The following is a 23,055-nucleotide window of genomic DNA, read 5'->3' on the forward strand; positions in this document are numbered from 1 at the left end:
TAATTTACACCAACTGCTTTTTATTATCAAGTTTCAGAAACCTTTCACAAAATGGTTTTTAAAAAAAAGCCAAAAAACTTTACAACCATGGCTAATGTAATTTTTTCTACTGTTCTCAGTCAGCTTCAAACCCATTGTGTGCAAAGCCCATTTTTCCATGCATCTGAATGATAGATACAGGCTATGAATTCTTTATTCTAGTTGTAGCAGCTTATGCAGGTGCAGCCAAACACAAAGCTTCAGGACAAATTGTACAAACTTTACAATGCTGGATTTGAGTTTAAAATATGAAACATAAAGTCTACACAAAACTGATAAAAATCAAGCAGATACCAGGACTGAGACTTGGAACCCACATGTGAAAGGGAGTCTTATTTCAAGTGCTTTACTCTGCTACAGAACAGTCGAAATGAAGATGGAAAGCTTCGTGTTAGTTTAAATTATACACTCTGTGGATACTATACCAATTTTAGAAGTTACACATAGATCAACAGACGTCCGTCAGTTCATCTGGACTCATCAGGTACTCCAGCAGCTGGCAAATCCGGCAAATGTGGAAAGAAAATCCACCTGTGCAGCCGCCACCTGCGGTTTACTGATGGGCACACTGCACTCCAGGTCCATGATGGCTGCTGCTCTCTTCATCAGAGCTATCGTTATAGGCCTCACGCCTCTGACCACCTCCAGAGCCTCGAGTACTATCAAATTCCTGAAGCTCCACTTCTTCCGTCTCTCCAATTACATTAGGAACTTCCGGTCTAGATGGCAGGAGATCTTCTAATTCCTTCATGAAACAAAACAGGAGATATGTCTCATGACGTATCTGACATTCGCCCAAATTAAACATCCATATTTAAACACTAGAAAACTGCAAGGAGGAAAGGTTCCCTGATACTTCTAAACAGAATGCCAGCTGAGGGATCTGCTCTCCAGAGAATTTAAAGACTCTCACCAGCACCTCATACCCAGCCTGCTTGGTCCCACAAACATTTATATTAGCCAATTTCATCTTCAGAATGACCAGAAAAAACATCAACCATGCAAACATTAAAAAAGCCACCATGGGGACGAAGTCTCAAAAGAGCTGGGAGTGGTTGGTCACATCTATAATCTCAGCAATCAAAAGGCTGAGACAGAGGAACCGCCATGAATGAGTTCTAGGCCAGCCTGGGGTGCAGGCAGAGGTCCTATATAAAAACAAAACAAAGAGAAAAGAAGCACACAGGGAGGAAGCAGGAGCGAGAGGAAGCAGAATGGACAACCACATTAGCTGCATGAGGAACTGAAAAACACTTACAGAAAGCTTGTCTGGGTTAATCCAGTTGTTTTCAGGAAACTGCACATCAAATTTTATGTAAAGATCACCCTTTTCAAAGGGATTACGATACTGCGGCATTCCTTCACCTCGAACAACACGAACACATCCTATTATTTAAAAAAAATTAGGTAAGAATTTTACCCAAGAAAGGTATTCAAAAATATTCCTTTGTTACCCACCATAAAATTTTAACAACACATGAACAACCTGGATCAGATGAAATCCTTTACCTGGTTCAATTACTTTGCCAGGGGGGTATTTCACCACAATCTGACGAGCATCAAGATGCTTAAATGTGAACTGAAATCCACACAGAGCTTCCACAAGTCCTATCTTATATGTCATATGCAAATCATTCCCGTCTCTCTGGAACACCTAGGGACAAAGCACATGCAAAGCAGGGTTTTTTGTTTGTTTGTTTTTAAAGATTATGAACCCATACCATCCTGTTGCATTCAAGTCAATTTCAGAATCTTAATTCTACCACCCACTGCAAGAGCTAAAATGCCACTGTCTCTAATTTCCAAAATTTTTATTGGCAATGCTAGGTATTCTAAAGGAGTATGCCAGAAACTTCTATTAGGAAGGCCTGACTATTAAGAAAAATACGTAGGACACAGCTGAAGGCACTGCTGCAATTGTATTCCATTTCCTAAATCTAACGCCAAATGGGCTTCACAAGAACAGATTCAACCTGGAATGTCCCCTAGACATGATCCCAATGAAGCAAGAAGGAAATTCAAGTTCAATGTTAAAAGTGCTCAATTAGACCCAGCCATTTAAGTTACGGATTTAATTCTGCACTTCATACATGTATAATGAAATTTTATCTCACTTAAAATTCAAACTTGGGGATGGAGACAGTCAGTGGTTAAGAATATTTGCTGCTCTTGCAGAGGTTTAGTTCCCAGCACCCACATGGTGGCTCACTACTATCCATAACACCAGTTCCAGAGGATCCAACAAGGGCCTCTTCTGACCTCCAGTGGGCACCAAGGCACACATGTGGTACACATATATACATGCAGAGAAAAATGCATAAACATAAATTAAACAACAACAACAAAAAAAAACTAGGCCAAGTATAGTGGTGCAAACTTTTAGGCCCAGCACCCAGGAGGCAGAGGCAGGCGGATCTCTGTGAGTTCGAGGCCAGCCTGGTCTACAGAGTGAGTTCCAGGACAGTCAGGACTGTTACACAGAAAAACCTGGTCTCAGAAAAACAAAAAACAAAAAAGAAAAAAACAAAAGGCATGCACCTTAATACAACAGAGCAGCATCTCTGTGATTCAGCAGCTACAATACTCAAAAGCAAACTAACAGAAACCGTCTCGAAAAAAAAACAAAAAACAAAAAAAAAAAAAAAAATTCAAACTTGCTTAATGTAAATTACACAGCAAATGCTAAAGTTGTCTTATTTCATCTTATAGTATAAGCTTATAGACTACAAATTGCAATTGCTGTGATTCAGTTTCCAGAAAGAAGCTACATCTGTGAGGATGATAAAACCAGAACACTGCAGGTCCAGAGCTCGATGACAATTTACCTTGGGCTATCTTTAGTCCCCAAATTAGCCATTTGCCTACTGCTGTGTTAGACCTAACATCCCGTGACTTAACAGATAAAAGCTTTTTGGAATGTATTAACAAAAACCTGTAGTTTCTACCTAGCTAGGAGTCATCAGACAAGCCTCCGAGGCCTGTCGCTGAGGTTGCTGTACTTTGCTATAACTGCCTACATTTGGATATGTATTTCCTGTGTTTGGATAGTGTTTTGGCTTATGACTTTCTTTGTTCTATTACTGCCCCCATGTTGGAACATGGATTTTGCTGCAACCTGAATCCATGTTACAGGTTATGGTCATTCATTTAGCTCCAGAATAAATTCTCTTGTCCCCTTGGAGGTGAGAGCTGTGTTTCTACACCAATGTTGCAAAGGTTACGGAGTAAGTGCTAAGAATGTCTTGAGCTTTGATGTTTAGAGAAAAAAAAATCAATTCCAAAATATCTAACTTGTAATTTTTACTTAAACTTGCCAAATCTACACTTAAAATTTGAAATTTAAGTTGAAATAAACTTAACTGTAGTGAAAAGGTCACCTATATTTGTTCAATAGAAAGCGTGCTGGAGCCAAGAGTGGTAGCACACATCTTTAATCCCAGACGTTGAGAGACAGCCTGGTTCACATAGTGAGTTCCAGGACAGCCAGGGCAACAGAGACACTGTCTCATAAACAAAAACAAAACAAAGCAAAACAACAACAACAAAAAAGTCTTGGTTATCCCGAGTAATAAATGAGCCAGCTTAATTTCTACCCAAGCTAATCTTAGATATCTATAGGCAATAAATAGGCTAAAAGAAAGTGGTTGGACCAAAGACAGGTACCAAAATGGCTACCAGATCATCTTTAATTTCATTTAATCCCATTTGTACGCTAACTGACCCTGCAACGCCGAAAGAAGAGACATGGCAACCACTAGAAAGAACCACGAGAAGAATTAACACCTACATATCAAGGAAATCTCGTCTCGGTCCTAGAAAACACACGACTACTTCTTCCATTTATAAGCCTCTCCCATTTCTTTTCTTTTTTTCCAAGACAGGGTTTCTCTGTGTAGCTTTGCACCTTTCCTGGAACTCACTCTGTAGCCCAGGCTGGCCTCGAACTCACAGAAATCCCCCTGCCTCTGCCTCCCGAGTGCTGGGAATAAAGGCGTGCGCCACCACCGCCCAGCACTTCTCCCATTTCTTCAGATGGGCTTTCTCTTCTGAGTGTGATTTATGCAAATGTGTGCACAGAGGTGTAGAGAAGACTTCCGGGTGTCCTGCTCTATCACACTCACGGAACCTAGAGCTAGGCTAGTGGCCATTAAGACACAGCAATCCTGTCTGTCATCCCCATGTCAAAGGGGCACATGGGGTCATGCCAACATTTCATGTGAGTGCTGGAATCCAAACTCAGGTCCTCATGTTAGTTCAGCCAGTGTTCTTATCCACTAAGCCAGCCCTCCAGCATGGTCTCCCATTTCTTCATTAACCTCTAGCCCTCTGAGGGTTTAATAACATGATTTGCAAGTTCATTTCATACTTCTATTTTGGCAAAGAGTAGAAATGCCCTCTGTCAGTCAATTGGTGCTCTCTCTTACTGGTTCCAGAAATCTGAGATGCAATACCCAGTAACATCTCTGAAGAACAATCTTGGCTGGTTTGTAAGATACCTGAAAAAAATTATTCTTTTCCTAAATGATTCTCCTACATTTATCCATGAAATAAATTATCCTAAGCATGGCTTCAGAACATCAGCTTCAACAGTACTAGAAGCATGTTAGAAATAATGTTTTGGCCCAGCAACCCAGAATGTAGGTTTAATGCACATTTACTCAGGGTCTCTCATAACAGGATCATCAAGACTTTAAAAAAGCAGGATGCTTCGGGGCTGGAGAGATGGCTCAATGGTTAAGAGCACTGGCTGCTCTGCCAGAGGACCTGGGTTCAATTCCCAGCACCCACATGGCAGCTCACAACTGTCTGTAACTCCAGTTCCAGGGAATCTGGCTCCTTCACACCAATTCACATAAAATAAATTTTAATAAATTATTAAAAAAAAAAAAGCAGAATTCTTCAATGCTATTAAAAAAAACATGCTAGCCAGGCAGTGGTGGTACATGCCTTTAATCCCAGCACTCAAAGGCAGGCAGATCTCTTTGAGTTCCAGGCCAGCCTGGTCTACAGAGTGAGCTCCAGGACAGCCAGGGTCACACAGAGAAACCCTGTCCCAAAATACCAAAAAAAAAAAAAAAAAAAAAAAAAAACAAAAGCAAACAACAACAATAAGCTATAAATACTACAAAATGCCAATGTTTCAGGATACCAATAGTCCAAGAATAATTTTTACCAAATACCAAAGAAAGAGCAAGAAGTAACACCATGTTCTGGTCTAGAAGCGTTCAATCAAAAGTAACTACAACTAAAATAATACCAGAGCGGTGGTTGTTGTTTGGGGGCAGGAAGAATGAATGACTTGATAATTTGACACTAATATTTAAACAGATAAATGTCTAACTCCCCCCCTCTTTGTGTTGCCAGAGAACGTATGAAGGACTACCAAGCACTACACAATAAGACATTCAGAAGCTGCAATCATTTCTGAAGCAGTTATGCGCTTGTGCCGTACAGACAGACACCAGCACTCAGAGAGCAGCACAGCAAGGATGAACGCACACAACACAGCACTCCCAAAGCTCATTGGCTTTTATCACATTTATATCAATTCCACCCAACCTAATAATGGTCTCAATTTCTTCAGTTAGCTACTTGGAATGAGGGGAGAAAGGTCAAAATAACCAATGCTTTTCTTGAACATTAGCAAGCCCTATGTTCTAGTTCAAACCACAGTAGGTTTGTTGGTGGTTTTTTTCTTCCAAGAGAGATGAATTAAGCAAGCTGTCTAAACCTTATCCTTGGCTCACACTGACTGCCCTGGTCACAATAAAACCAGAACCTGCACTCTAACTTCTGCCCTTTACTACTTTCTAGCCTAGGCAATCAATTCCATGCAATCCTACTGCTGATTAAAGGTATGTGCAACACTCAGAATACCCAAATGACATCTGTTCCATAGAACACTGTTGTTTAATCTACACTATCAACTTTCAACAATGTGGCTATTTATTTAGCTTTCTACCTCTTATGTCTTATAGGTATTGTGAATACTAACATTGAATAAATGAGGAAGTAGCTAAAATGCCATCAAATAAGAATCTTGAATAATAAAATTTAGGGCTTGGAAATGTGGCTCAGAGACAGAGCATTTTCTAATACCTAACAAGACCCAGGCTTCATCAAAGAATGATGAACATTTTATCCTTTATGACCTAAAGCAGAGTTCTGGAAACTGTCTTTATTTTCCAGCCGTCTAGAAGATCCTTGTCATCTCAAATATGCAACACCAAGTGAGGAAAAGGGAAAACAACCAGGAACACACCTCTCTTCATGAGAACAGAAGGGGCAGTCCAGAGAGCAAGTCACAAGTTTGTGAGAATAAGTCAAATTCTACAATGTGCTTTTTTTTTCTTTTCTTTTCTTTTTTTTTTTTTAAATTTTTCGAGACAGGGTTTTTCTGTGTAGCTTTGCGCCTTTCCTGGAACTCACTTGGTAGCCCAGGCTGGCCTCAAACTCAGAGATCTGCCTGCCTCTGCCTCCTGAGTGCTGGGATTAAAGACGTGTGCCACCACCGCCCAGCTACAATGTGCTTTTCAATATGGCCTAGTTCGCTACTGAAATTTCAAAAATGATTTTACTTTTAAAATTGCAGCTTCTTCCTCAGGGGAAAAAAAACAAATGGTGAATAGAGGAAGGCTTGGGAGCCCACAGTGGCTACAGGATTTAGCCCTGTGTTGGTATCTAGCACTGAGGTCATGGAACACAAGGAACACAAAGCCTAAGAAGGCAAAGCCTAAGACAAGGAGTGGATCCCTGTAACCAAGCTCGACTGCCGATCAAGGACATGAAGATCCAGCCCCAGAGATCTACTTGTCTTCTCTGCTCCTCACAGAATTTGAGATTGCAAAATTTTACCTAGCAATTATCTCTATGTATGCTATGTTAATTGTGATGACTGTTCTTGATTGTCAACCTGACTACCTAAAACCCAAATGGCTGGGCACACATTTGAGCTTTTTTTTTTTTTTTTAAATTAGTTAAATCATTTGAAATGGGAAGACCCACTCCTATTCCGGATTTGAAATGGGAAGATATACTTTTAATTCAGATCTTTTCAAGTGGAAAGACCCATCTCTGGTCTAGGCCACACCTTCTGCTAGCAGCCTATATAAAGGATATGAAAGAAAGCAGCTTGCTTTCTCTTTGCTTGGTTATTCTCACTCTTGACAGCAAGTCCATTCCTTCACTGGCATTAGAGCCTACTTTGGGATTCCAGTGTACACTGAAGACCAGCTGAGGCATCCAGCCTTGTGGACTGAGCAGCTACTGGATTCTTGGGCTTTCTGTTGGTAGACAGTCATTGTTGGACTAGCTGGACCACAGCCTGTATACCATTCTAATAAATCTTTGTGCGCTCTTGCGCTCTCCCTGTCTCTGTCTTTCTCTCTCTCTCTCTCTCTATATATATATATATATATAAATCACATATATGAATATATATATGAATATATACTATATAAATATATATTCATTCTATAAGTTCTGTTCCTTTAAAGAACCCTAATACATTAATTTTATTTGTGTGTGTGTGTGTGTGTGTGTGTGTGTGTGTGTGTGTGTACACGTACATATGTGAACCACATGTATGCAGGTACCCAAGGATCAGAAGAGGGCATCTGATCCTCTGGAAATGGGAGTTAAAGAAGATTATGAGCCACCACGTGGGTGCTGGGTACTGAACCAGGTTCCTCTACAGCAGCAGCAAGTGCTCTTAACCATTCAACTATCTCTCCAGCCTCTGGCAAGCATCTCTTAAGGATGAGGTTTTAAAAGATCGAGCCAGTGCAGAAGCAGATTTGGCCTGGCCAGTAGACAAAATCAAGGCTACTGGGGGATCAAGATTAGAAATCTCCACACTACCACATGATGGGCCCTGGGGCTCTGTGCTGGTGCATCTCATTCTTGCCAGAGGCAATGGCACTGTCTCTTCTCCTGTGCCCAAGGAGCTGCTGCTGACGGCTGGGACAGATGCAGCTACAGGCCGCACTGCCAAGGGCAACTTTGCCAAGGCCACCTCTGATGCCATCTGTAAGACCTACAGCTACCCGAACCCTGACCTCTGGAAGGAGTCCATGTCTATCAGAAATTCACCAACCACCTTGTGTGAACCCACACCAGTCTCCAGGAACCAGCTATGGTTAGCACATTCTTATTCTTTCGAAACAGGGTTTCTTTGTGTTAACAGTTCTGGTTGTCCTGGATCTCACTCTGTAGACCATGTTGGCCTTGAACTCACAGAGATCTGCTTGCCTCTGCCTCCTGAGAGCTGGAATTAAAGGTGTATGCCATCACTGCCAGGCTTTTAAGTTTTTTGTTGTTTTTTTTTTTTTTTTTTTTTTTAATTTTATGTGCATTAGTGCTTTGCCTGGGTGTGTATCTGTGTGAGGGTGTCAGATCCCTTGGAACTGGAGTTATAGACTGTTGTGAGCTGCCATGTGAGTGCTGGGACTTGAACCCAGGTCCTCTGAAAGAGCAGTCAGTGCTCTTATCTGCTGAGCCGTCTCTCCAGCCCTGCACATAGTTTGTGTATGAGAAAAACAAAGTGAATCAAGTCTGTCTAGAACCCTGTGTCAAATGTTTTCACATGCAAGGACTGTGTGCTTCCTGAACAACTCTTTTATAAACAAACAGCTGCAGACACATTCTTTAGGACAGAAGTTGACAGGATACTACAATGTAGGCCATTAATTTTGTTTGAGGAAGAGTCTCCCTATATAACCCTGGTTAACCTCAAATTTGTTTTCTCCTGTCTTGGCCTCCTAAGTGCTGGGATTATAGACATGGGCCACCAGCAATTACAAATTATAGGTGAGTCAAGCATGGTGGTAGAGGACAGAGAAAGGAGGATGGCAAGTTGGAGGTCAGCCTACTGATAAAACAGAAAAGGGGGTAAGGGGAGTAACTAAAAAACAAACAAAAAAAACATGTTCAGTGGTATGATCAAAATAAAAACGGCACACAATGACCTCATTGCTAGACAAGTTCATTTTGCTCAAACATAATAGATATAACCAATACACATTCAATCACAAACTAATTAAAAATGTTTTAAAGCTCTAGAACTTGGGCCAATGAGACAGCTCAGAGGATAAAAGTACTTGTCACAAAAGACTGACCACCTGTGCTTGACCCCCAGAGCCCACTGTGGGAGAACCGATTCCAGAAAGCTGTCCTGATACACACTGTGACATGAATAAGCTTCCTGCTCCCGTCACACCAATAAAACAGAGTAATTTAAACAACAAACTCCTGACCTCAGAAAACTTAGCTGCCTATCCAGTTAGTACAATCAATTAGTCAAAGGGGAGGTGTTGAGAGTGAAGCTCTCTCCACCCACCATGCATCCAAGGAGCTCTACAGTGAAACTGTTCCTGACACTATCCAGTCCAGCGCTCTATGTACATAAGGAAGAGGGAGGTGCAGAGACAAAAGGACTGTTTAAGGCACGTGCTGAGCTACAGTCACGACGGGGCAAAGGGACACTAACACTGATGGCTTCTGACTACACCTGACATAATGGTTTTATTTACACAAGTCGTTCTTTAAGTAAGCCAGGCTCACCGTGAGCTACAAATTAACTACTATCCTATTTCTCATAAGCAAGGTCAATTTTTAATGAAACAAAAAGGGGAAAAAAGGGTAAAAAAAAAAAAAAATCAAAAGGAAATTACCTCATGTTCCTTTTCCTGTAGCAAAAGAACAATGTCTCCAGGTTCCACTCCTGGGGCCTGGTCTGCTTCCCCAGTGAACGTAATCCTCTGTCCGTGTTTCATGCCTTTGTCGACATGAACTTCAAGAATCTTGACTTCCTTGATCACCTTCTTCCCCTCACATTTTTTACAGCGGTCTTTCTCATTAATGACCTCTCCTGCAAAGAGAGGGCATTCAAGCTTGTGGAAGAAAGAATACCCCAGTCTTAAGCTGAGTCTTGACAGGGCCATTAATTCAGAAAGATACAGTTTAAGCATCAATGGTTACAGTTACTGTGAATGACAAAACTTCTATCTTACTAGGGGTCACCCAAAGGGTCCAGCTACCCAAGAGTACAGAGTAAAACACCTTGACATTTTCTTAATTCCTGGCTCTACTCCCTAAAACTAATGAACAGGAATATTTGGGCAGTCAGATGCTGGAGCATCTATGAACACTTCTGCAAACGTTTTCAGTTTCAACTCCAAGCAGGTTACTACCAGACAGAGACAGTCCAAGCCAAACTTTTTCTTTCCAGTAGGGATTACTGAACCTAAAAAGCTCGCTATAGATCTGTATTCAATCCTTAAGTATCCTTGATGGCCCATTACTAAACTGTATAGTTGGTACTGGAGTTTATTTGAAGACTAAATCTTGCTTAGATACTAGCTGGGCATTAGCTCTAGAGCTCTGCACAGGCTCTACCACTGAGCCGTCCTTCCTACCCCAATCCTGCTTTTATGTAGCTTGATTATTACTGAAAATTCTCAAAACCAACTAGAGATGTCTGAGTGTTTAGCTAGCGCTGAACACCTCTGTACCAAGTTCAGGACAACAGTTTTTCTTTTGCAGATATTCTCCTCTAATATTTGTTTATGGTATAATAAATTAAAACCCAGATGTATGTAACAGTATAAAAAAAGGCAGGCTTTCTAATCACTGAGCACTGGTGCACTTGTGACAAAAAGAGGTCATGTTATGTTGCACCGGCAGGCCTGAACCTCACTATCCTCCTGCTCTGCTGACTTTGGTTTCTTGATAGTGAAGCTAGTAATTTTAACAAGGTAATGAAGAGGCACCTCAGGAGAATACAGCATGCAGCCGGGGAGGGTGACACCCTCAAGGTGTCATTCCTCAGCTGTCCTCCACTCCACTTTTTACAACAGAATCTTGCACTGACCTAGAGGTTAGTAGGTTAGGCTGGCTGGTCAGTGAGCACTTGGGATCACCTCTCTCCTGAGCACAGGGATTTTAAGGGTGCACTACTGGCTTTTCTTCACATGGGTTCTGGGACTGTACCCATGGCTAGGCTCTCAGGCTAGCAAGGCAGGCACTTATTGGTACACTTATCTCAACACTTCAGAATTCAAGATCATCCTTGAATACACAGTTCAAAGTCAGCCTCAGTTAGAGACACTACGCCCAAACAGTAATGGTATAATAATGTTCTGTTAGATCTCACTTTTAGAATAAAATGAATATAAGCATATTTAGAAAAATTACAAATGTTTCCAACTTCCATGTTCCCAACAGACTCTAAAAGAAAAACAATGAAAACACTGGTGCATTTACCTTCCCCATTGCAATCGGAACACACAGACTGCATCTGCTGCACCATCCCCGGAGCCAGCTGTCTGATCATAATGCGCACACCTCGACCCCGGCAAGCACTACATTTCTGAACAGCTCCAGACTTTCCACCTTGGCTAAAGCAGAAGTATAAATTACACTCTTGTCCACAAACCATTACAGTCATTAAAAAATAACAAATTGTGTTCTTTACTCCCCGCTATATTACTTTAATTGGCCTTCAGAGGTATCAGAAAATGCCTGGCTGCTTATTAAGCTTTAAAATGAAGAAAATATTTTACCTGGTATAGATTTTGAGCAGGCCATTCAAAAAGCAGACAGAGATACTGCCTAAGCAGCAGTGTACTTACCCACTGCATGCACTACAGAGCACATTCTTGCTAAGCTGTAGTTTGGTTGTCTTGCCATTATACAGGTCTTCTAAGGATACTCTGAAGAAAAAGGAACAAGGTTCAACCTAATGTTACACACATTATTAAAAGATAGAAACAGCTTACAGAGCAAATTTCACTCTGACTTTATAACAAAGAACCCAAGAAAAACTTTATGAATATGGACAATACACGTGGTGTTATTACCACTCTTTAAAGGACAAAAGCTTCTTAACCCCACACTGGACCACCTGTAACTACATCTCTAGGAGATCCAATGCCTGTGATTTTATCAGGCACTTGTACACACATGCACATACCCAGAAGCAAGCAAGAAGGCAGCGCACGAGCACGCACACACCCCCTAAAAACACACACACACACACACACACACACACACACACACACACACACACACACCCTAACCCAAAACAGGGACTCTCTGTATAGCTGCCCTTGAACTTGCTCTGTAGACCAGGTTGGCCTCCAACTCAGAGATCCAACTGTCCCTGCCTCCAAGTGCTGGGATTAAGGAAGAGTGTGTTGCCACCACCACCCAGCAAAAATAGTAAATCTTTGAACCTACTTGCTGTAATTTATACAGTGATGACTCCAAGTCATTAGTAACACCCTAAAGACAGGATTTTGTTGTTCACACTGGCTTCAAACTCAAAATGCAGTCAAAAATTACCTTGAACTTAATGGATGTCCGTGCCTCTACTCCCAAGTGCAAGTATTACAGACATACACCATCTTGTCCAGTTTTATACAGAGAGAACCCAGGGACTCCTTTGTACCAGACAAGCACTCTAGCAACTAAGCTAAATCCCCAGTTACTAATCGTAATTATTATCCAATTTTATATGATAAAACCAAAGGAGAAGTTAACTAACTTGATCAAGGTCAGAGCTTTCAAGTGGGAGCAAGCTATAGAAGATTAGATTACAAATGTATATTATAGCTTAAGATAGGTTCTTAGGGAGCTGGAGAGATGGCTCAGTGGTTAAGAGCACTGCTGCACTTCCAAAGGACCTGGGTTCAATTCCCAGCACCCACATGGAAGCTCACAACTGTCTGTAACTCTAGTTCCAGGGAACCTGACTCTACTTACCTCCACAGGCACAAGACACATGTGGTGCACAGACGTGTATACAAATACTCATGCAATAATTTCTTTAAAAAAAAAAAAAGGCACTTAGTTGTGTATGTTTTAAAAATCACATACTGGCTGGGCAGTGGTAACGCACGCCTTTAATCCCAGCACTCGGGAGGCTGAGCCAGGCAGATCTCTGTGAGTTCAAGGCCAGCCTGGTCTACAGAGTGAGATCCAGGACAGGCATCAAAACCACATACACAAAGAAACCTTCTCTGGGGGGTAGGGGGTCACACACTGTTGAAGAAGAGGAAAGAACAATTTCAACAGAGAAACTTTCAATCTTTTCAGTTTCTAAAGATCCTGCCAAATCATAATACAGTATATCTGAACAACTTTTATTTATTTATTTATTTATGTCTCTAAACCACTGATTTCTCCTGTTAGGAGGTAGACATCACTATGGGTATATGAACACGGAACACTGCATGTAGCAAGGCTCCAAGAATGGCAGTGCAGATAAGTCAGGTCAGTATTCAAGTGAAGATGGAAACATTCCAGCCCTGGTTGGGCAAGTTCAAGTCACAGAGTTGATGTAGATCTGGTTTGGGCTGATGCACAGGCAATCAGGCCACTAGGTCATATAGCAGCTTGCTATAGGAGTGGCCAAATGTGTTGTGATGTACTGGGTCAGCTTGCTGGTGGCCTGTGCTAGCTGCTGGGTGAGCACAGAGAGGAGGCCCTCTGACATGGAGTCAGGGGCACCTTGGTGTTCATGATGAACAAGAGCATGGTGGCCCTGAACATTTTTTAATATATCTTCAAAGTACCTAACTCAAAAGGTAAAAGGTTGAATAAAAATTACCAGTCATTTGTATATATCAAAAGTATACAATATTTTATATTTTCATCATACCTTAAAAGTGGTACAGAAAAAAAAAGGCTACATAAAAATATACATGGAGGCTACAAAGAGGGCCCAGCAGTTACTTGCTGTTCTTGCAGAGGACCTGGGTTCAATTCCAAGCACCCACATGGAGACTAACAACTGTCTGTAATTCCAATTCCAGAGGATTCAACATCCTCTTCTGGCCTCCACGGGCACTCACTGCACATGGTACACAGATATACATGCAGGCAAAACATCCATACACATTTTTTTAAAGTAATAAATGGGGGCTGGACGGGCGGTGGTGGCGCATGCCTTTAATCCCAGAACTCGGGAGGAGGCAGAGCCAGGCGGATCTCTGTGAGTTTGAGGCCAGCCTGGTCTACAGAGTGAGATCCAGGAAAGGCACAAAGCTACACAGAGAAACCCTGTCTCGAAAAACAAAAACAAAAAACAAAACAAAAACAACAAAATGGGGGCTGGAGAGATGGCTCAGAGGCTGCTCTTCAAGGGGACCTGGGCTTAATTCCCAGCACCTACAAGGCAGCTCACAATTGTCTGTAACTCCAGTTTCAGGGAATCGGACACCTTCACACCAATGCACATAAAACAAAGTTACATAAACTACAAAAAGAGCAATGTTTCTTAAACATCAAACAATTTAAAAAGTGGATCTGCTAGGTGTGGCAGTGATACCTACAATCCAATACTGAGACAGGAAGACTGCCAAAAGTCCAAAGCCAGCCTTTTCTACATAGGCCAGACAAGTTTAAGTAGGAACACTTAGTCCTAAGCAAACAAACTATATGTACATGTGTGCATATGTACATAAATAACTCATAAAACACAACTCAATTCTATTCATATTTAGCATACTTCAATTATAGGATCAATTTCCAAACTAATCTCAAAAAACAAAACAGCCCCACCCCTCCCTGAGGAGCTGTAGCTAATGGTTGCTGAGGGAGGGGACTCATATTCTCAGTGATGCTGCCAATGGTAAGTTGCCCTTGTTCAAGTAAATAACCCCACCATCCCTGTTCATGGAGGAAACTGTAATTAAATACAAAGGACCAAGGGAGGAACAGACAGAAAGCAGGAGGGCTTGTTGGGAAGAAAGGAGGTTCAGCTGGAGGGGAAAGCATAAGGAAATGTAACAGGAAAATCATTTGTGTATGAAATTGTGAAAGAATTAAATAATCTAAAGATTTACCAATATCATCCACTTATAGATTTAACAATACTCTTGTGTGTTTTTTGATTGGTTTGTTATACAGAGTTTTACTATGTAGCTGTATAGATCAGGCTGGCTTCAAACTCAAGAGATCCACTTGCCTCTTCCTCCCTTTGTCCTCAGTGTTGGGATTAAAGGTGTGAGCCATCACGCTTGGCTATTCTTGTGTTTTGAAATCTTTTTTACCCCACATTACTTGGGGTGAACCCAGGACCTCACCCATGCTAATAAGTAGGTGCTCTGCCACTAATCTATTCACACCCAGCCTTTAAGCCTTCCTTACTACTTTAAATCCCTTGAATTTAGGTAAAGGAACAAAGAAATAGTTCAAAATCATTCTCCAAGGCACCAACATTAACAATTTTTACAGAATTGTTACTTTAAGCTTAAACTTTCCTATACTGCAGGCAGTATAAAAGGAACATTTATAGGTGGGCAAGATGGCCCTTGCTGGTGACCTAAGTTCAATCATGGTGGAAAAGAACTCCCACAAGTTGTCCTCTGACCTTCGTATCCTCTCCCTGGTTCATGTGTCAGTGTGAGTGTGCAGTGAAAAATGTAAAACCACTATGGATAAAAAATGATCAACAACACACCATCACATCCAATTTAATGACATAGTGATCTACATCTTGAGTCTTACAAAACAAGGAAAGGAAAACTGTCAAGAATGATCTGAACATTGGCACTCTCTGGTGAGGTGTAAACTGGCAAAATTCCTCTATAAAGCAAATTATGTGGGTTTTTTAAATCAGCTTCAAAACATGGATGTCAACTCAGGAATGGTGCCTCACACCTGTACTGCTGTGAAGTCAAGGATAGCCTTGGCCAGTGTGATACTCTATCTCAAAAAGAAAGCAAGCTATGGATGCTTGGCTGGGAATCTGCCAAAGAGAGATAAAATTATACAAAGAAATGCACAGCAACAATATCTATTATAGGTCACCTGCCCAGCACATAAAAGATGAGTGATTAATCATCATGAAGTGAAATTACAAAGCCACTCAAACGAATATGTTAGCAGGCAGGTATGGTGACAATACCTGTAATCCTAGCATTCGGGAGGGAGAGATAGGACTATTGTGTGTTGGAGGCCAGCCCGGACTACTTAACAAGCTCCAGTTCAAAAAAAAAAAAGAGGGTGGCTCAGCTGGTAATGTACCTGCAGCACAAGCATTAGTATCTGGGTTCAATCCTCAGCACTTGTATAAAAAGGCAAATATCACCGGTGGGGCTGGAGAGCTTATTCTTGCAGAGGACCTGGGTTCGATTTCTAGCACCCACCTGGCAGCTCACAACCACCTGTAACTCTAGCTCTAGGGGACCTGACGCCCTCTTCTGATCTCCTTGGGCACCAGGCACTCGTGTAGTGCACATACATACATACGGGCAAGTAAACACTTCAAAATCAAATATATACATCTAAACAAACAACAAAAAAATCAGACAGGCAAGATGGCTGCAGATAAAGGCACTCACCACCAAGCCTGCCTCCCCGAGTTCAATCCCTGAAACCCACAGGGTAGAAGGAAAGAACCAACGCAATCACTTCCACATCTGTCCTCTGATCTTCATGTGCACTGTAGCAAGCGCGTGCCTCCATAACAACAACAACAACAACCATAACTGAAATACTTTCAATAAATAGCTGAGAGCCAGGCATGATCATACACCCCAGTAATCCAGCACTTCTGAGGTGGAGGCAGGATATCAGAAACTCATCTCACACACACACACACACACACCCCTACCTCTCAATTCAGTCTCTAGCATTTGTTACTAAAACAATTATTCATGAAAAAATTTACAAAATAAAGTGAAAGTACAAAGTGAAATGGATATTTTCAGATTGTAGAGGGATTGTGGAGTCTTAGTCCAAAATCAAGGTCCACATCATTTGTTTGTTGGCAGGTTAATGCCAAGCTGAAAGCCAGTAAGCTCCATGGAAACCAACTTAGGAGAGTTAGCATTGAGGATCAAGTAATGAGGGACTTTACCATGTAAATAATCTAAGCAAACAACCATTCTTTTTAAAGCTTGGATTTAAATGCTTCAACAAATATAATCTTCACACTTCGAAATTGTAAATCACATAATAACAAGCAACCTCAACAACACATGAAAAATAAATCTCAAACAACAACTATTCTTTAAGATCTTAGTTGTTTTGTTTACAGACAGGCTCACATTTATCTCAGGTTAGCCCTAAACTAGATACTCAGCTGAGTATATATGACCTTGAACTGCTGATCCTCTCGTCTCCCCCTCCCCAGTGCTGTAATTATAGGTAAAAACCACCAAACCTGGTTTACTAGCAGTGCCCAGATTGTGTGTGTGTGTTCAGCACTTTACCAACTGACCTACATTTCTAGAGCACCCCCTTCATCCTTTAAGATCTGAAGCAAAATACATTCGATTAACTAATTTATTTAGTTACTTTCTGAAAGCACAGTAAAAAATCTAAAATCAATTCGATAGTGACTGTGCTCTAAGCACCAGCACTTGGAAAAGCACCTACTGGAAGACAAAACAAGACTCACTTCAGGGGATGCATCATGTCCTCGCCTCTTCTTCTGCCATTCCGACTTCGACTCTGGTTGCCCATGAAGCCAAACAATCCTCCACCAAAAATATGTGAGAAAATATCATCCATGCCACCACCTCCGCCGCTACCTTCTCGTAGACCTTGTTCTCCATATCTGTCATATAGCTCCCGCTTCTCTGGGTTTGACAATACTTCATATGCAAAACTTATTTCTTTAAACTATAAGGAAAAAGTAAAAATGAAAACAATTAGGTTTTTCTGTGCAAGAAAGTAAGAAAAACTTCAGAAACACAGAATCCATTTAATTCTAATAAAAAGCTTCAAGTTTCCTTTGGTTTCATTTTGATCTCTTTATCACCTATTGCTCAAAATCTTAGTATTCTCACTGTAAAACTAAACTATTCCTCTGAAAGTCATCATTATTATTGTATATACGTGGTGTGAGTGTGGAAGCATGGTGGAGGTTGAAGGACCACGTGGATCAAGCTCAAGCTGTCAGGCTTCCGTGGCAAGGACTTGTAAGGTTGAGCTATCTCAGTTGCTATAATTTCTCTTTCTCTTTTGAGATAAGGTTTCTCTGTACAGCCCCTAGCTGTCCTGGAACTTGCTTTGACCAGGCTGGCCTCAAAATCAGAAATCCACCTACCTCTGCATCCCAGGCGCTGGGATTAAAGGCATGTGCTACCCACCACCTGGCTAATTTTTCTTATTTTTAAAGAATATTACAAGCATTAGGTTTCATTATGGCATTTTCAAGTAACTTAATAACACAAGTTTTGCTCTGTAGGCACAAATGGATTTTCTTTCCCTATCACATTCCTTGTTTCTGTGAAAGTGATTTATTTTAAATTTCAGTTTAAATAAAACTTCAAATAACTTACTTTGTCTCCAGCATTTGGATTCTTATCAGGATGGTATTCTTTGGCTAACTTTCTGTACGCCTTCAAAAAAAAAGATTTTTGAAAAAGAGTTATACACAGACAACAATTTAAGAAATTCACTTTTCTGAGATACAATGTTCTAAAGTTACAAGCCTTCCCCAAAACGCCACTTACTCATCAGAACCTATTTGACATTTTCCATTTCAATATTGCTTACTTGCTAATAATGTACCAAAACAAAGTAAGTTATTGCTGAAAAAAAAATTATACTGAAGAAAACTACAAATAGAACAAAACTACAAAGAAAGATGCAGAAACATTATTCCTTGGTGTTTTTCTTTTTTTATTGTTATTAAATGTCTTTGATGGCCAGTAACCAGACCACGACCACAAACCTAACAAATTCCAGATTAAGTGACTACATTACAGAAACCTAAGCACTTATACAAATTAAGCAAAGGTAGAAGAAGTATCCCTGCCGGTACTGGCTCCTGCCTGCCCTCTAACAGGAAAAGCCCCAGATGGTCCTAGGTGATGATGTACTAGCACATGGTAGGTTGACTGGGGTCGGAGGTGGTAGTGAAACCACCGATTTGGGCAAGCACCATTTAAGTCTTCACACAGACTCATGAATTATATAACACAGCCTACCATTTCCGGTAGGGTAACAGGAAGTCTATTTTACTTTGGACTTTACCAGTCCCACTGCTTACGGGACAGTCTCATTTTTTTCCAGGTTCACAAATTCAGATTCGATACCGACAGCCTGAGAAGATGCTGCGGGACTTTTTTTAATACGTAAAGTGCTCTGAAGTCCCGAGATGGTTTTGTACCACTACGAAGGGCAACAATGAGATCTGTCTCATTTTCAGTGAGTGCACACTCAAGTGTCTGGCTGGGACACACGACTCATCCCTGCTGCCACCGCGGGGTATCTGGATCACCTGCCCACAGAACAATGCTTCCAAACAGACCCACGCTGCTCCGGCTGCCGGGGCGAGCGAGGCAGAGGGAGGAGCTTCAGCGCCGGAGACTGCGGCCCTCAGCCCCACACCGGCGCCGGCGGTCAGCTCCTCCCCGGCCGGGCGGCGCGGGCACCGCCGTCCGACCTGTTTTTCCGGGTGGCCCGGGGCGCCGGGCTGGCGGGCCGCGTCTGCGCAAGGAGGGCGGGCGGGCGGAGGCCCAAGGTCAGCCGAGCCGACTGCGCCCCCGGCGCCGCCGGGCCTCAGCCCGGCTCAGGCCGCCCCGACCGCGCAGGCCCCGCGCCCTCGCCCCGCCCGCCCGCCGGCTCGCTCCAGTACCTTCTTCAGCTCGTTCTCACTGGCGCCGGGAGGGACGCCCAGGATGTCGTACAGCTTCGTGTCGGCCACGTTCGCCATGGCGGCCTGCCGGACAGCACTCGCAAGCAGGCGGCGGAGCGGAAGGAGCGCGACCCGGACCACGAGCGGCGGCGGCGCAGGCCGAGGAGACGGCGCGGGGACGCGGGCGGGGCTGAACTTTGACCCGGCGCAGCGCCGTGACGTAGGCGCACAGGCCCGCCCCCGGGGCCGGGCGGGGCGGTTGGGCGGTGGGCGCCGGTGAGCGGCAGGTGGGTCCCTTCCCTGGCGCCGGTCGGCGACGCGCGAGCTCGGTGGACGGGAGCTCGGTGCGGCGTTCGTACGGAACTCTCGGTGCGGCTGAGGCCCGAGGGAAAGAAGCCGGCCTGGAATCCTCCTAGGGTGAAAACCAGCACGTGGGTGTGAGTGTGTGAGGCTCCCATATAGCGTGTGACACCCCTAATGTGATTTTATCAATCCGTTCACCAATTCATTCCATCTCCTTAACTCCCCGCTTAGCACCCCCGAGTACGGGAAACACAGGAAACAACTAAATGTTCATTCTTAAACACTCAAGTATATCTATCTATCTATATATATATACCTAGCAGATGAATTTTTAAAGGCATAGCCACGCTGTCACATCGAAGAAAGGGACAATTCTTTACACATTGCCAATAGCGCCCTTTTACAATTGGTTTGGGGCATCCAGATAAACCAAGGTCACCCTGTTCCACCGGGATCACGTGTGAAAGTGTCTCACTTGACAGCTTTAAAATTAGCTAACAACAAAGGTTTGGTTGGCATAAGGCAGTATGGCTGCGTGCCCTCACTTGGTGATTGTCAGTCGATTTTCATTTGTCTAGCTCAAAAGATTTCTGTGCTTCTACCACGTGCCAAGATGTACAGCTTGCCTTCTAACTGGTTTTTCCGATAGTAAACCTGGTCCGTTGAAACCTGAACTGGTAAACAAATGCTTGACGCAAGTCAAGCCAATCGAGGTAATATGCCTTTCTTGTCATTTTTCCTGGTGGAGTTGTGGAAGGCCAAGGACGTCTGAAATTTAGCCTGAAAACTCTGAGGAGTCTGATGAGCAGTTAAGGTGCTCCTCCTACCGTTCAACACGCTCCTTCACCTGTGACATTCTCCTTGATTCGTAACCTGGTGGACCTTGTCTTATTTGAGGCCCTACTCTGCTTGTTTTGTAGACAAGTATGATCTATAATATGAATGCTCTTCTCAAATGTGAGTCTAAATTCTTTATCTGGCTTTGAAAACTTATTTGCAGGTTCTAGCAAATGATCACAGCTATACCTAGACCAAAGACAAGTCTCCCTCTATTGGGGAAGGTCATCCTTTTTGACCAAATATCTGGTTTCATGGGACAATGAAAAGGAAAGGGAACACCCAACTAGACACCCAGATCAGCCAAATCAACCCTGCTGACAGATGTCAAGGCTAGATTCACTTACGGCTTTGGGTGTTACAACCCCCCCCCCAATAATTCAAGAGCGTAATTCCTATTACTGTTTAAAGGTTGGCCAGGAATTTTCTCTCATGTAATACTATGAAATGCCTTTCTCCACTTTTCACCTATCTGAGGTGTTCCTATAAAACAGTATAAAAGTGCGAAGTTAGACAATATAAGCTGGTAGCCTGGCCCTGCCTTCTTTTAACAGGGAGCTGTAGCAATTTGTTTTTCTGAGGTTATTTCCTTAGTGTAAGATGGTATTTATCAATAGTATTTACGGTCTGGGGGTGTGGCTTAGTTGGTAAAGTGCTTGTGTAGAGCACACAGAGACCCTGGGTTCAGTCTCTAGAAAAAAGAAACAGAGAAGCTAGAAACACAAAAGGCAACTTTTGATTCAGCTGCTCTAAATTTCTCATTTAGGCTGCCCTTTGGCTTTGTAACAAATCAGCGAATAAATTGGCTTTTTGAGGCCCTGATTCTATCCCCAGAACCACTTGAATGCAGTGTGGTAGCTCACACCTGTAGTCCTAACCCTTGACAGTAAGAGCAATGAAGTGTTAGCTTTATTTTTCACCCACTTACCTACAGGCTATTTCTGCCTGTTTCTGTATTCACCGACCTATCTGACTTCCCTGCGCTTCCTCCAGTCCTCCATTAATGATTAATGCTCTTCCGTCCTTCTCATGTTCTCACATTCCTAGGGGTCCTGCTTGCTGATTGGCTGCGTTTCTTTCCCCTTTCGGTCAGTTTCAATGCAAGTACCTTTGTGTAGTTACTATTTTTATCTTATTTCTGTCCATGAACAGTTGGAAACAGCAGGATGTCCCCTTTGGTTTCACTTTTAGTTTAGTTTATCCTTTTTCTTTTTGCTTTGTTGTAAGGAAAAAAAAATCTCCACTTGATTCAGTTTCGGCTTATGATATTCTGGTGACCAGTGTCTGGAAATTCCCTCAGCTCTGTTATTTTATTTGTTTATTTATTACTTACCTCTAAACAACCGTTTTTTATTTTCATTTATTTATAATGTTCTGTTCACTTCTGAGTTGTAATTGTAGTCAGCATTTTATCTGCTAGTTTCGTAGGGCTACAAGTTATTTCAGAATAGCTCTGTGCACCATCTGCCACGTGCTGACGTCCCTGATCACGTGAACCTGAGTTAAACCTCTGTCAGGGTGAGCATCTTTTCACTTCAGCCATTTTCTGCGTGTCAGAGATGCTTCATTTAATTTAGCTCGGTTATTTAGTTAATGCCAGGAAAGAGGAAATACCTTCATCTCATTTCATGACTCAGGATCCTAAAATGCTGAGTCACAGTGCATATGAGGGCTGTTCTCATTAGGCAAATAATTGAGTTTGAGGCTAAAGTGATTTCCGATTTCTGCCAGGCATCCACTGTTGTTCAAATCCTTTATTTTATTTGATTCAGTATGCTTGTGATTGGGTGCTATTGGGTTGAGATAAGGGCCTAGGAAGGCGTGTATGAATTACATTGTTATATTTTGAAGGCCATTCCTATTCACAGGTAATTAAATGTAGAAATGTGCAATTGATTATTTTAGTCAACACTGTATGTATCATTCAGGCTACTCAGAAAGTAGTCCTGCTTTCTGCCTTTAACTAGCTCTTCGTTTTATTTAACTTTAAATTTTTCTTTTCTCAGGGCTGACCATTTGGTACTGGATAATCGGTTGGTTTCTCTTTCCTCAGTTGCCTGAGGTCCTTGGTGTAGAGCTGAGGCTTCGTGGGATCCCCCGTCATCTTCAGCGTGTCTGTTGCTGTTGTCCTTGCTCAGCCCATGGTTGGGCAGTCACGTGGGTGAGACTGTGGGTGTAGCTTCTGACCTTAGTGGAGATGCAGTCTCACAGCAAACTCCCTGATCCTCTGGCTCTTACAGTCTTTCCATCCCCTTTCTCAATGTTCCCTGAGCCTTAGGTTC

The 23,055-nt window shown here is 42.5% G+C and overlaps 1 protein-coding gene across 1 annotated transcript; it reads right to left on the minus strand.

The window, feature by feature from the left end:
• On the minus strand, window positions 1-19,820 carry Dnaja2 (DnaJ heat shock protein family (Hsp40) member A2). The gene is made up of 9 exons (XM_028893966.2): window positions 19,634-19,820; window positions 18,333-18,392; window positions 17,447-17,670; window positions 11,670-11,750; window positions 11,302-11,435; window positions 9,711-9,907; window positions 1,549-1,693; window positions 1,298-1,425; window positions 1-784 (listed from the first exon to the last, which is right to left on the minus strand). Exons 1-9 carry the CDS (start codon window positions 19,709-19,711, stop codon window positions 593-595), a joined length of 1,239 nt encoding a protein of 412 aa, XP_028749799.1. The 5' UTR covers window positions 19,712-19,820; the 3' UTR covers window positions 1-592.
• Between the last annotated feature and the right edge of the window lie 3,235 nt (window positions 19,821-23,055).

This window comes from Peromyscus leucopus, chromosome 5 (assembly GCF_004664715.2).
Source record: "Peromyscus leucopus breed LL Stock chromosome 5, UCI_PerLeu_2.1, whole genome shotgun sequence".
Taxonomy (NCBI): Eukaryota; Metazoa; Chordata; class Mammalia; order Rodentia; family Cricetidae; genus Peromyscus; species Peromyscus leucopus.

Coding starts and splice junctions, on each gene's coding strand:
- Dnaja2 (XM_028893966.2), bottom strand. CDS start 19,711: ATGGCGAACGTGGCCGACACGAAGCTGTACGACATCCTGGGCGTCCCT. Junction 17,671..18,332: donor ATCCAAATGCTGGAGACAAA/GTAAGTTATTTG, acceptor TTTTCCTTATAG/TTTAAAGAAATAAGTTTTGC. Junction 1,426..1,548: donor TGGCAAAGTAATTGAACCAG/GTAAAGGATTTC, acceptor TTTAAATAATAG/GATGTGTTCGTGTTGTTCGA.